This window comes from Drosophila albomicans, chromosome 3, assembly GCF_009650485.2.
Source record: "Drosophila albomicans strain 15112-1751.03 chromosome 3, ASM965048v2, whole genome shotgun sequence".
Classification (NCBI taxonomy): Eukaryota; Metazoa; Arthropoda; class Insecta; order Diptera; family Drosophilidae; genus Drosophila; species Drosophila albomicans.
In genome coordinates, this window is record NC_047629.2 from 38,355,798 (window position 1) to 38,366,982 (window position 11,185).

The 11,185-nt window shown below is 42.1% G+C and overlaps 1 protein-coding gene across 1 annotated transcript; it reads right to left on the bottom strand.

Annotated features, from left to right (window-relative positions):
• Positions 1-362: 362 nt before the first annotated feature.
• LOC117567638 (putative uncharacterized protein DDB_G0271606) lies at positions 363-9,405 on the bottom strand. Its single transcript, XM_052003643.1, has 2 exons — positions 7,490-9,405; positions 363-3,697 (listed from the first exon to the last, which is right to left on the bottom strand). The coding sequence occupies exon 2, from the start codon at positions 3,629-3,631 to the stop codon at positions 1,055-1,057; it is 2,577 nt and encodes an 858-aa protein (XP_051859603.1). The 5' UTR covers positions 3,632-3,697; positions 7,490-9,405; the 3' UTR covers positions 363-1,054.
• Positions 9,406-11,185: the final 1,780 nt, after the last annotated feature.

Genomic DNA, 11,185 nt, shown 5'->3' on the forward strand with positions numbered 1-11,185 from the left:
TACAGCACAGTAAGGATCGGTAACGGATCTGCGGGTCTTAAATACTAGTAATTGCTTCGACGGCACGTAAGGGTATTTCTTTTAAGGTATATTATATATATATATATTTCTATATACAAACATGCGTACGGTTTATACCTGTTAGCTATGGGGACTCCGATAGTAGCGATCATAGCAGTATTTATCTGTTATAAATAGTCGGCAAATTGTTGCTTTATTTTACAGGAATTTCTCTTCAATAGTTTTCTCTCTTTTATTATTCTTGTTTTTATAGAACGTGTACAATAATTTGGTCGTAGGTCTAAGACACTTTTTGGTTTTAATCCTTTTCCATAATATAAATAAATACATATACATGTGCAATGTATATATGGTTATATACAGAAAGTAGCGTTACGTTTTTTTTTTGTTTTTTTTTAGAGTAAGTAGTTGTAGTTTGTAATAGGTATTTTCGTGACTTATGTGCGTAGTTAAGTAAAATCTGAGACTCGCTGTAAAATATATCTTTCGTATGTTTAACGCTTGTGCTTCGGATCGGATTCGATCGCGTCTAAGGATCGCATTCCGATTTATGGGTGGGGATGGGAGTAAGGGACAAAATGGGGAACGGAGGGGAGGACTCTCAAGTACACTTAATGGCTAAAAGTATTACGAGCTACACAAAGCATAACGACCGGAACAAGGACAAGGACATGGATCGGGACGAGGACGAGGTCAAGGAGTTATAAGAAGGGAGGCTTACATCTCTAGGAGGCGATAACTTGGCTTTGACTTAGCAGAAAAACTTGCGCACTTCCTCATCCAAATCGCTGGAGTCGACCAGATCATCAATCACACCCGGCACTAACAGCTCCACCACCTCTAGATCCTTTTTATCCCGTTCGCTAGCCGCTGCTGCTGCTGCTGCCGCCGCTGATGCTGCTGTTTGGACATCCGAGATGGGACTGGTGGGGATGGGCAGTGGCATAGCAGCGCCGGCAGCGCCCAACAGCGTCTCGTAGGTGTCCTCGAGCAGCACGCCGCTCTCGATAGCCGCAACAGCCTCCTCATAGTATCAGTTGAGGTCGCGACGGAACGTATCCTCAATCGTTGGATCGGCAATCAGTATGGGATTCTGATCCGAGAGCATTTGCAACCCAGCCACATCCATGGGACCCAAATCTAAGTCGAGCGTTTCGAAAATCTCGCGATTAAAGTCCGCATTCGACGAGTAATCGCTAAAGATAATGGAGGGTATATTCGCTGTCGTTGGCGTATGGCTTTGCGATTGTCCCTGATGGTGCATATGATGATGCTGCTGCTGTTGATGTTGGTGGTGATGTTGCTGCTGCTGCTGCTGTGGTTGCTGTTGCAGATGATTCATGACCATGTTCGAGTTGCAGGCATTACTCACAGGCGAGCTGCTCGAGAGCGGTGAATTCGTATGATGCGGCGAATTCGTGTGATGCGGCGAATGCATCGGTGAGTGGTGCGGCGAGTGGTGCAATGACAGCGACAACTGTTGTTGATGCTGCTGGTGATGGTGTTGCTGCTGTGGCGAGGCTTGCGCAGACATCGGTATGGGAAGCGGCGAACTGGGACAACCCAAAGGCGAGGGAATTGGCGAGGCGACCAGCGGCTCAACCACATTGCCACCACCACCACCACCGTTGCTACTATTGTTATTGTGGTGCTCGCCCCGGGGACCATTGAGACTCGCTCCGCCATTATGCGTTGCTCCCGTACCGCCCGCTCCATTGCTGTTATTATTCAGCAACTGTTGCTGCTGTTGTTGCTGTTGGTTGTTGATGCGCCTCAGGTTGTTGTTGTTGCTGCTGGCTTCGGGACTACCGCTTAGCTCATTGTAGTCCAAGAGTTTATTCTGGTCCTGAAACGGTCCATTTGTGCCATTCCCCGTTGCGGACGTCGCTCCGGTGAAATCATCAAAACCGAGACCCACAAAATTGTTGGCGAAACTTTGTTGCTCCGGCGATGAATTGCTATCGCCCAGCGAGAAGTTCTCAAAGTGATTGTGAAACGAGGGATTCAGACTATTGAAGGTGGTATCATAGCCACCGGGGAGTTGCTGATGCTGTTGCACGCGAATCGGACTTGCGGGCGCCGATGTGTGCAGCTCGCTGCCCGAAACGCTGCTCAGCAGGCCGGGCGAGGAGCGTGGACTAGACGGATGGGCGGGCTGGCGATAGTCGGTCAGGTTGCCGGCCACAGTGTTTGAGGTGTTGTTTGTGTTATTCGCGCTGGCGCCCAACGTGGGTAGCGGACTAAACGACAGATGCGGTGAACTGCTCGTTGGTTGTTGCTGCTGCTGCTGTTGTTGTGCTGTTGTTTGACTGTTGCTGCTGTTGTTGCTGTTGTTGGCGACGGCGGATGTGGGCGAGTGTTGTTGCTGATGGTAGGGCGAAGGCGGACCACCAGGACTGAAGGGACTAGGCGATTGATCGCGATCGCGTCGCTGATTGTGCGGTGACATGACCGGCGATAGCGTCTGATGTTGCAGTTGATGCTGCTGTGACTGTTGCTGCTGCTGCTGCTGTGACTGTTGCTGCTGCTGTTGAGGTGTGGTGTAGTGTTGCAGCGCGGTGAGATTAGGCAGGGAGCCGGTATTGGCATAGCTGGCCTGATCCTGCAGCGATCTGAACAGCGAATTGGGGAATTTGGCGTTGTATGGCGTTGCTTGTTGCTGCTGTTGCAACTGCTGATGTTGCTGCTGCTGTTGTTGTTGCTGCTGCTGTTGCTGCTGATGCAGTTGCTGCTGCTGTTGTTGCTGCTGTTGCTGTTGTTGTGCTTGCGGCTGTTGTTGCTGATGCAGCTGCAGCTGCTGCTGCATGTTGTGCTGATGCTGCTGCAACTGTTGCAACTGCACCTGATGCGGTAACAACGGTGGCTTTCTCCTTTGTGCCTGCGGACTGAAACTGCGTCCAATTTGATGCGGCGAATGAGATCGTTGGTGATGTTGTTGTTGCTGCTGTTGTTGCTGTTGCTGCTGCTGCGGGTAATTGGCGTGCAACGAATTCATGTCCGGTGCAAAACCGCCCTCAGCAGCCACGGCCATGTTTAAGCTTTGGTGCAGCGCCGAATCAGAGTTCGAGCGTCGCCAGCTCGTGTCCATTGGCGGACTCAGATAGAGGTTCTGTTGTGTGCCATTATTGTTGTTGTTGCTGCTGTTGCCACCGCTGACGCTGTTGGGCAGACCCATGGCATTGATTAAGCCACCCGGTCCACCCGCACTGCTGCCGTAGGGTGAACGATCCTGTTTCCGTTCCGAGGGTCGTCTCATGGGCCCAACTCCCACACTACGCCCTCGCGACTCTCGATACGCTGTGGGTGAACCGCCGCCTCCGCCTCCTCCACCGCCACCGCCTATGCCATCCGGTGAGGCACCGCCACTGGCACCACTTCCATTCCCGCTGCCACCGCCGCTGCCATTGCCCGCATTCCCTGGCGAGGCATTTGCATTTGGGCCACTCTCGGGGCCACTTAAACAGCACTCGAGCAGCTTTTGATTCGCCTGTGTCTCGTCCATTTTGGTGGCATACACCTCCTTCATAATCCGCTCGAACTCAGCGGTTCCTTCCGCCTGCTTCTGCTTCTGCAGCGCAATCTTCTCGCTGAATTTGCGTGGATTGGCCATTGTTGCTGTGATTGTTTGCTGTTGCTGTTGCTATAACTAGCTGTCTTTGCTGCGCCTGTGGTCAGTCTGCAAGAATACAATTAGTTTGTGAAATCAACAGTTTAGATTTTTTTTTGGTCATCAAGGGTTAACTGCACCACGCTTTAACCCCCCACTGCGGGTGCGCTTGTTTGTTGCTCTGTTACGCCATATTATCAGGCGCATCGAACTAAATTGCTCTCCCATGAAAACAACTATCTCTGTGGAGGACAAAGCGACACTTGAATACTCTATTGACCAAGATAAGTGTTGTATTTTTTTGTTTGTAGGCATAACCCAGTCGTGCATGCCTTGTTTCTGAGTATACACAAAAGATCAACGTGACTGTAACTAAAGGTACATACATATATTAACAAGTTTTTCTCGCAGCTTCCGTGGAAACTTTTATGTTAGATTTCACCTAATTTATGTTTGGAAAATTACAAAAAGTTGTATTATAGCACCCAAAGGTTCGAAGAGTTCTATTCACCTACACATAACTATTTTTCTATCACTATATATAAGAGTTTGATCTAGTCACAAATGATATTGACTCTTACAAGTTAGGGTATAATGTTTATCTATTACTTTTCTCTGAATTAAGCCAAATTATTCAAGTTTTTAGGCAAGTTTAATGTGGTGCAAGCAAGCAGACAAGGGTATCGATAATTATTCAATTTTTTATCATATCTACATACATATATAAAAACCTGATAAATTCGTAGTCATTGGCGAAAAATGTATAATGAGCAATAATTGAGGGCAAAGTCTGTTGACGTCGCAAGCTGCTTGACAAGTCACGTATGCAACGTGCATTGTAGGGTATTGCTAATGATTTGGGGTGCTTGGGAGCTATCAATGTGTCAGCGAACGGCCGCTGATAAGGCAGATAGTTGGTCTAACAAATCAGACATAGCCATAGCCGTAGCCGCACCGCTCTCTCTCTCTCTCTTTCTCTCTCTGTGTGTGGCTCATAGCACCTCTCTCGCTCTCTCTTGTTTGTTGCTATTTCACTCGTTAGCTATGTTGTCTCGCTGTGTCTCAATGCCATTGCATAACGAGCACGATATGTAAAAAGGGCGGGAAATCGCGTTGTTCCGACCAAAGTAAACAACGCGCTTTATAGTTCTTTGGAACTGTCTGCAAAAAAAGCTTGGGAAACCAAAAGGGGGGAACACTTAGTTCAGTAGGGCGACGACAACCTGCAGCTGCAATATGCAAATGCTTTTGCGTAGCGAAATGAAATTATTTTGCATTCATTGATTCGCTTTACCGCAGGGCAAAGTTTTTGCTGTTTTACTTCATCCACGTGAAGGGCATTTGTTGTTGTTGTTGTGTTTTAGTTTCTTTCTGAAGCGACACAAACGCATCGCATTTGGATTTCCAGTTTGGCCTTTCCTTTTTGCGATTATGCTCCCAATATATAAAATACAATATATAATAATATCGATCGAGCAATCATAAACCAGTTTCACAGCTTCACCATCATCATCAACCTGATCTTAGTTGACAGGGTGTTGTTGGTGACAAAAGACCTTACCAAAAACAGACGACAACTTAGTAGCAGCAGCTACAGAGACAAACAATAACGACAACAAAACACACAAACGGCAAAAGAGAGCGAGCTAGCGTATAAGCGAGAGATACAGATACTTTATCTTTTGGGCAAAACATGTGAATACACATAGGAGTGATAGAACAATCAAACCATGAAGTCATGCGAACTTGGATGTATGGTATAGTCTTATCTTCGGATTGGACATACTCGTAGATCTTAAATCGTGCTCGTGACTAAAGTTTGCCAACTGATAAATCAAATTCATCCCAAGTTCCGCGGGTTGATTTCAAAATTAAGATCTATTTTATTTTAATGAAAACGTTCTATAATGAGATTGCAGAGTCACGTTTTAGGATAGTGAATGGAATATCTGAGTTTTTAGTTTCATTTCAACTCAATGATAATTGTTTATATTTTTCATTACGAAAATTTGCTAATGAGATCGTATTATCATGTTTTGACTTTTGGGAGATGGCTGTTTTATTTGAACAGTTTTATTTATTACAGTTCTATTTTTTTAAATTCCTGAAATTGAAAATGTTTGAATCTTAAATAACTACATAAAAAACATTTGAGCTGATTTTTGAAATTTATATCTATTTTTTCAAACGCCAAAAACTTTGCATTGTCAGCTTTCAATAATCGCCAATAAATAGTTGAGCATTTTATTTCATTTAAATGGATAAGTAATTTTAGTTTATAACTAGTTTTAATTTGTCACAGTTAAACTGTATTCCCAGTTTTTTTCTTTTCTCCTCCATCATTTTAAATTCTAAGAACCTCCATGGTGGGAATTTTCCGTACAACACTGGAAAATTTAATAATATCTGAACTGATTCATAATATTTGAAATTCATTTGAACTCACTGGGGTAAACTTTATTTATTTCCCTAGAAATAAGTTTATTCCTAATACATTTTTTAAAAGGGAAAATGAGAATCTCGTTAATAACAATTCAAAAGTGGGAAATTCTGATTTCCAGTTGAGTTGGGGAATTTAAGAAAGTGAGTTGGTTTTGTCCCCTGTTAGGATGGTGTAAATAATAATTAAGATTTCAATTCCATTTAACTGACAAGTAATCGGTCTCTACATTCATATTTTTGAAGTAATAAAATTGATATATTAAGCTCATATTTCTTCCTAATATCTAAACTTTTAAAAAAGAAAACTTCCATGATGGGAATTTGCTTTGCTACACTTTAAAGGTGGGAATATCTGAATTTTTAATTACATTTCAACTGATATCTAGACGTTCAAATGGGAAATTTACTAAAATGAGTTTGTGCTGTCACGTGTTAGGATAGTGCAAGGAATATCTTAGACATTCATTTCATTTGAACTGATTAATAATGAATTCCTTTTAAAAATCATTAATATGTATTTGCTATCTCTGTTCATAAAGCCCAGTTAAGCAGTCAATTTTGAAATACAAAGACAAAGTTGCGTAGCGCCTGGTGCGATCGCCAATTCCAGCTAATTGATGACTAACAATTCGGAAGTGTGTGTGAAAACCAAATATGGCTTAAAGCCAAGCTCAGTCTGGCTAATTGCCCATGCCGATCACATTCAGCGAGTGCGCATTCTTTTTGGGCTCGTGCCCATAAGAATTACCCAAACGCCCCCTTTTGCTGTCACAATAACAATTGTTGACTGTTGCTGGGTGCGAGGGCAACTAGGAAACAGCGAATAGCAAAAACAGAAAAAAAGATTCCCACGAATCGATAATGACATTTAATAATGATTTAATAAACCGAAACGATAAAAATTTACTTAAGCCCACATGGCCCGCCAGCGTTGCCAGATGTCGGGAGTACAGGGAACAGGAAGCAGGTCTGCCTGTTCGTATCCCCCCCTAACCATGCTATCCCAGGCCCTTTTGCTGTTTATTGTTGTTGGGTTTTGTGTTGTGTGCTTATCAGCTGCTTTATCGGCGCGCGCGCCATGGAATTTTTGAATAATTTTGCACTGTTTGTTTACGCGAGACGGTGTGCACACTGAGTGGGAGAAGAAGAAGGGAAGGGGAGAAGGGTGGATGGGTGAGCATGCACGAAAATGACAAACACCCGCATGTCCGAAAGTTCCCTTCATTTCACTTACACTAATGCAAATTGAGCGGTCGCCGGTTTCGCTTTTGCAAAACAAAACGAATTGCAATTGGTAGGTGGCAGCGAAGGGGGTCGACGTGAGGGGCATGTAATGGCGCGTGGGCAGTAATATGACCGAGGGTGGGGGAGAAGAGGGACTGTTGATATGGGCGGCTAGTCAAGAGGGCTTTTACTTACTTGTCAAGCGCGCGCTATGACAACAAAATCACTTGCTGTCTCACTCTCTCACTCCTCCGCTTTGCGTGCTTTCGCGTGCTCTCCCACAATCGTTGCTCTCTCTCTTACTGTCTCTCCCTCTTTTTAGATGGCTCTCTCTCCAAACTCCTGAATTTGCCGATTGTGGCTGTTGTTGTTTTGTGTGCTAAAATATTTCGCTTTGGCGTTTTGGTTTTTTTGTGTTGCTTAATTAAAATAGGTATATAAATGTATATATATATTTATATATTATATACGACTATTATGATGGCTCTGTTATGGCTGAATATATTTTTGGCGCTTTTTTAGCGCCCAGCTGCTGTCAAGCTTTTGTAGTAGTTGAGTTGTTGTTGTTGTTGGTTTGTTTGTTTGTTCTAAGCTCTCACTAAGACTAACACACAACACAGCACAGCGCGAGCGTATGTAGCTTTTTTCTTTTCTTTTTTTTTTGCCTACTGCGTCGTCTTCTTCTTTACCGTACGCGCTAAAAACTTGTCAGCCGTTTTTTTTTGTTTTTGCTTTTTATTATTATTTGGTTGCTTTTTGTTGTTGGTGGTGGAGCGACTGATAAAACCAGATTTTTATATTGCGTTCTGCTGCTAGAAATGTGTGTTCTTTTTTGATTGTTTAATACGAAAAATTGATTTCTAATTTCAGTTTTGAGCGCAGCTGCTCGTTTCTGAAATATTGTTGTTGTTGCTGTTGTTGTTGTTCAGCTGGGAATTTGTTAATGGCCGCGCGCAAAGATTTTTGTGCTGTGTGTGGCGCTGCTGCTCTTCTTCTTCTCCTTGCTGGTTGTTGTTGTTTGCTCACTTACACTCACTTAGAAGCAGGCAAACACACACACACACACATACACTGGCACACACGGTTGTTCGCGCTTATTGTTTTAACGCACAACTACGACGTTTTTTTTTATTTTGCGCTCAGCTGCTTGGCACTTAATTTTTACGTTTTTTGTTGTATTTTTTCTTTTTTTTTGTGTGTTTTCGTTACCAACGAAATGAAAAACTTTTGTTGCGCCTTTGACCTCTTTTCACACCGACGTCGACTGTGACAGAGGCAGAGGGCAGAGGCAGCGACAGCGACGGACACTTTAAAAACTGTATTGGTATTTGTGTAGTTTGTTTGTTGCTTTTTCCCAATTGGAATTCTTGGGATTACAACACGCAGTTGGGTTCTGCTTCTTCTTGTTGGGACTGGCGGCGCAGCGTTGTGCCCGTTGTGTGACCGTTTTTGTATTGCATTTCCTTGTTGTATGTATGTATGGCAACGTACTCTATGTATGTAAATTCAGCTACTGCTCCGATTTGGTTTTTTTTTTGTGTTTTTCAGGCAGCAGCGCGACAACAAGAACAAGAACAACAACAACCCCGCGCAACACACACACAGACAACTGCACACCTACACAACTACACTACGACGCACACACACGCACGCATGCAATACACACACACACGTTTTTCATATGTACACACACGTATGAGTATTATTATGTACACACACGTATTATGTATGTTATTTTCGTTTTCGTTGCACCGCACTCGCACAAACTTATCATCACGATTCGACGACTGCTGCTGCTGCTGTCGTTTCTTCTTCTTCGTTCATCTTCGTCGTCTTCTTGCTATTTTTTTAGTTCTTTATTATTGGCACTTTGCGTTTAGCTCGCACACGTCTTCAATTGTTGTTAACGCGCCACACAACTGCGCCAATTTATCGATGCGTTTTTTCAACAATATTTATCGCATTTGTTTTGTTATTTTTCACTTTTTCTTATTAGATTTCTGGTTAAGCAGTAGAGGTGGAGGAACATCGATGGCACTGGCGAGGTATCGATGGACTAATGTTTGTATCGATGTATTTTGAGAAATATCGATTTTTTTATGGCGATGTTTGTTGCAGCCAAATTCAGATTTCTTCTACCAATTATTTATAAGGGTCTAAATTACACCATTATAAATATATATTTATATATATATTTAATTTTGTTTGTATGTCAATTTTGGATTGTGACCACATGACACATTTGTAAAATAAAAGTTGTAATGTCCGATATATGCCACCTGTTTATACTGCTCATAGTACTTTGGTATATTTACAAAACCCGAGTTGCGCGAAGGCGCGATATTTTAAGTAGCTTGTCATTTCCAATTTCTAAAGATTTTTGTTTTAACTTCTTTAGTTTTCACATCTTATTGATAAGAATACAAAAAACGAGAACGCAAATTTCTATTATACGGTTGGTTGTTGAATAAAGCGCAGCAATTTAAAGAACCACAATTGAAAAATACCCTTAAAACGATTATGGTATTTTTCCAGTATTATTTTTTTTAAACTCTGATACATCGATGTCCGTTGGCAATCATCAAACTTTTTCCACCTCTATGAAACGGCAGAGAATTGGATTGCTACAGAGCTGCTAGCGCGAGTTAGCAACATTTTTCCGCTAGATGGCGCCTGCGTGCTGCTCCGCAACAGTTGCAGCAACTCAACGGTTGAGCTTATCAGCTAGGCAGAAAAAATCAAGATGTTTTATTTTTGAAATTTAAATGTGGCTGTAAAAAGGGAACTGTCATTTAAAATTGTAGATGCCATTATAGTGGGTATGGTTATATAATAACACTGTGAGTTTACTTTGAGTGGGTTTAAGCTTCAAGGGCGTTTATATTTACATGAACTCGACGTTTTTCTACTCCTCGAGTGATACTTAAACCTTGCTTAAATATTCTGACAATGTGCGTGTGAGTATGTGTATGTGTGTGTGAGTGGGAAAGAGAGGGCGCCACTGTAGGGCTGTTTCCTGTTCCGTTAACATTTTGTGTCTGGTTTCCGGCATTTTTGTGCGCCGTTTAAAATTGTTTCCTCAGATACAAATCTCGAGCAGCAACAAATTTCGTTGCGCAGACACTTGAATGCCAATTGCAAGCAAATTGATGCCTTCGGGCCAACATTTAAGTTCTGCTGCCGTTCGCCAATGGAGGAGACAGACAACAACAGCAACAACGACAGCAGCAACAGCAGCAGCAACAACAACAACAAGGAGAACTTCCAGTTGAACTAACAAATGAAAATGTCAGTCAGAAATTGAAAATGTGACCACGTTTAAACGATTCCTTGTCTATTTCACATGAAATGAAGGGCTTGACTTTGATATGGCCTATTTAACCAATTATATTTATTCATTTGCATTGGGTTTGAATGGTTGCAGAGTCAAATATATGAAAAGGTTGACTAGTGAATACTCTAAGAAAGTAATTTGTATTGGGATATTTTTGGATTAATACATTCCAACAAACATTATTAAGCAATAGATAATATTAGTGTACAATTAATTTAAATATAGCTTAATCAATAGATAATATAGTTGTCCAATAAATTGAAATATAGTTTAATAAGTAATCGTACCATAAATTTAAATATAACTAAATAAGTAGATAACATGTTTGTGCAATACATTGTTATATAACTTATTACTTAATAGACTTCACCTAATCTAAAAATTATCACCTGTCAAATAAATATATGTTTTTCCCAATTACATCTGTTATTTCCCCTAACAATAAATATTATTCCCTCTCTTGGGTAATGCCACTTTTTTCCATTACATCGCGTATACTTAATATGTAATTTGTCATAAGAAAGGGCAAAGAATATAAGAATAGGGAACTCGGTAAG

Coding starts and splice junctions, on each gene's coding strand:
- LOC117567638 (XM_052003643.1), bottom strand. CDS start 3,631: ATGGCCAATCCACGCAAATTCAGCGAGAAGATTGCGCTGCAGAAGCAG.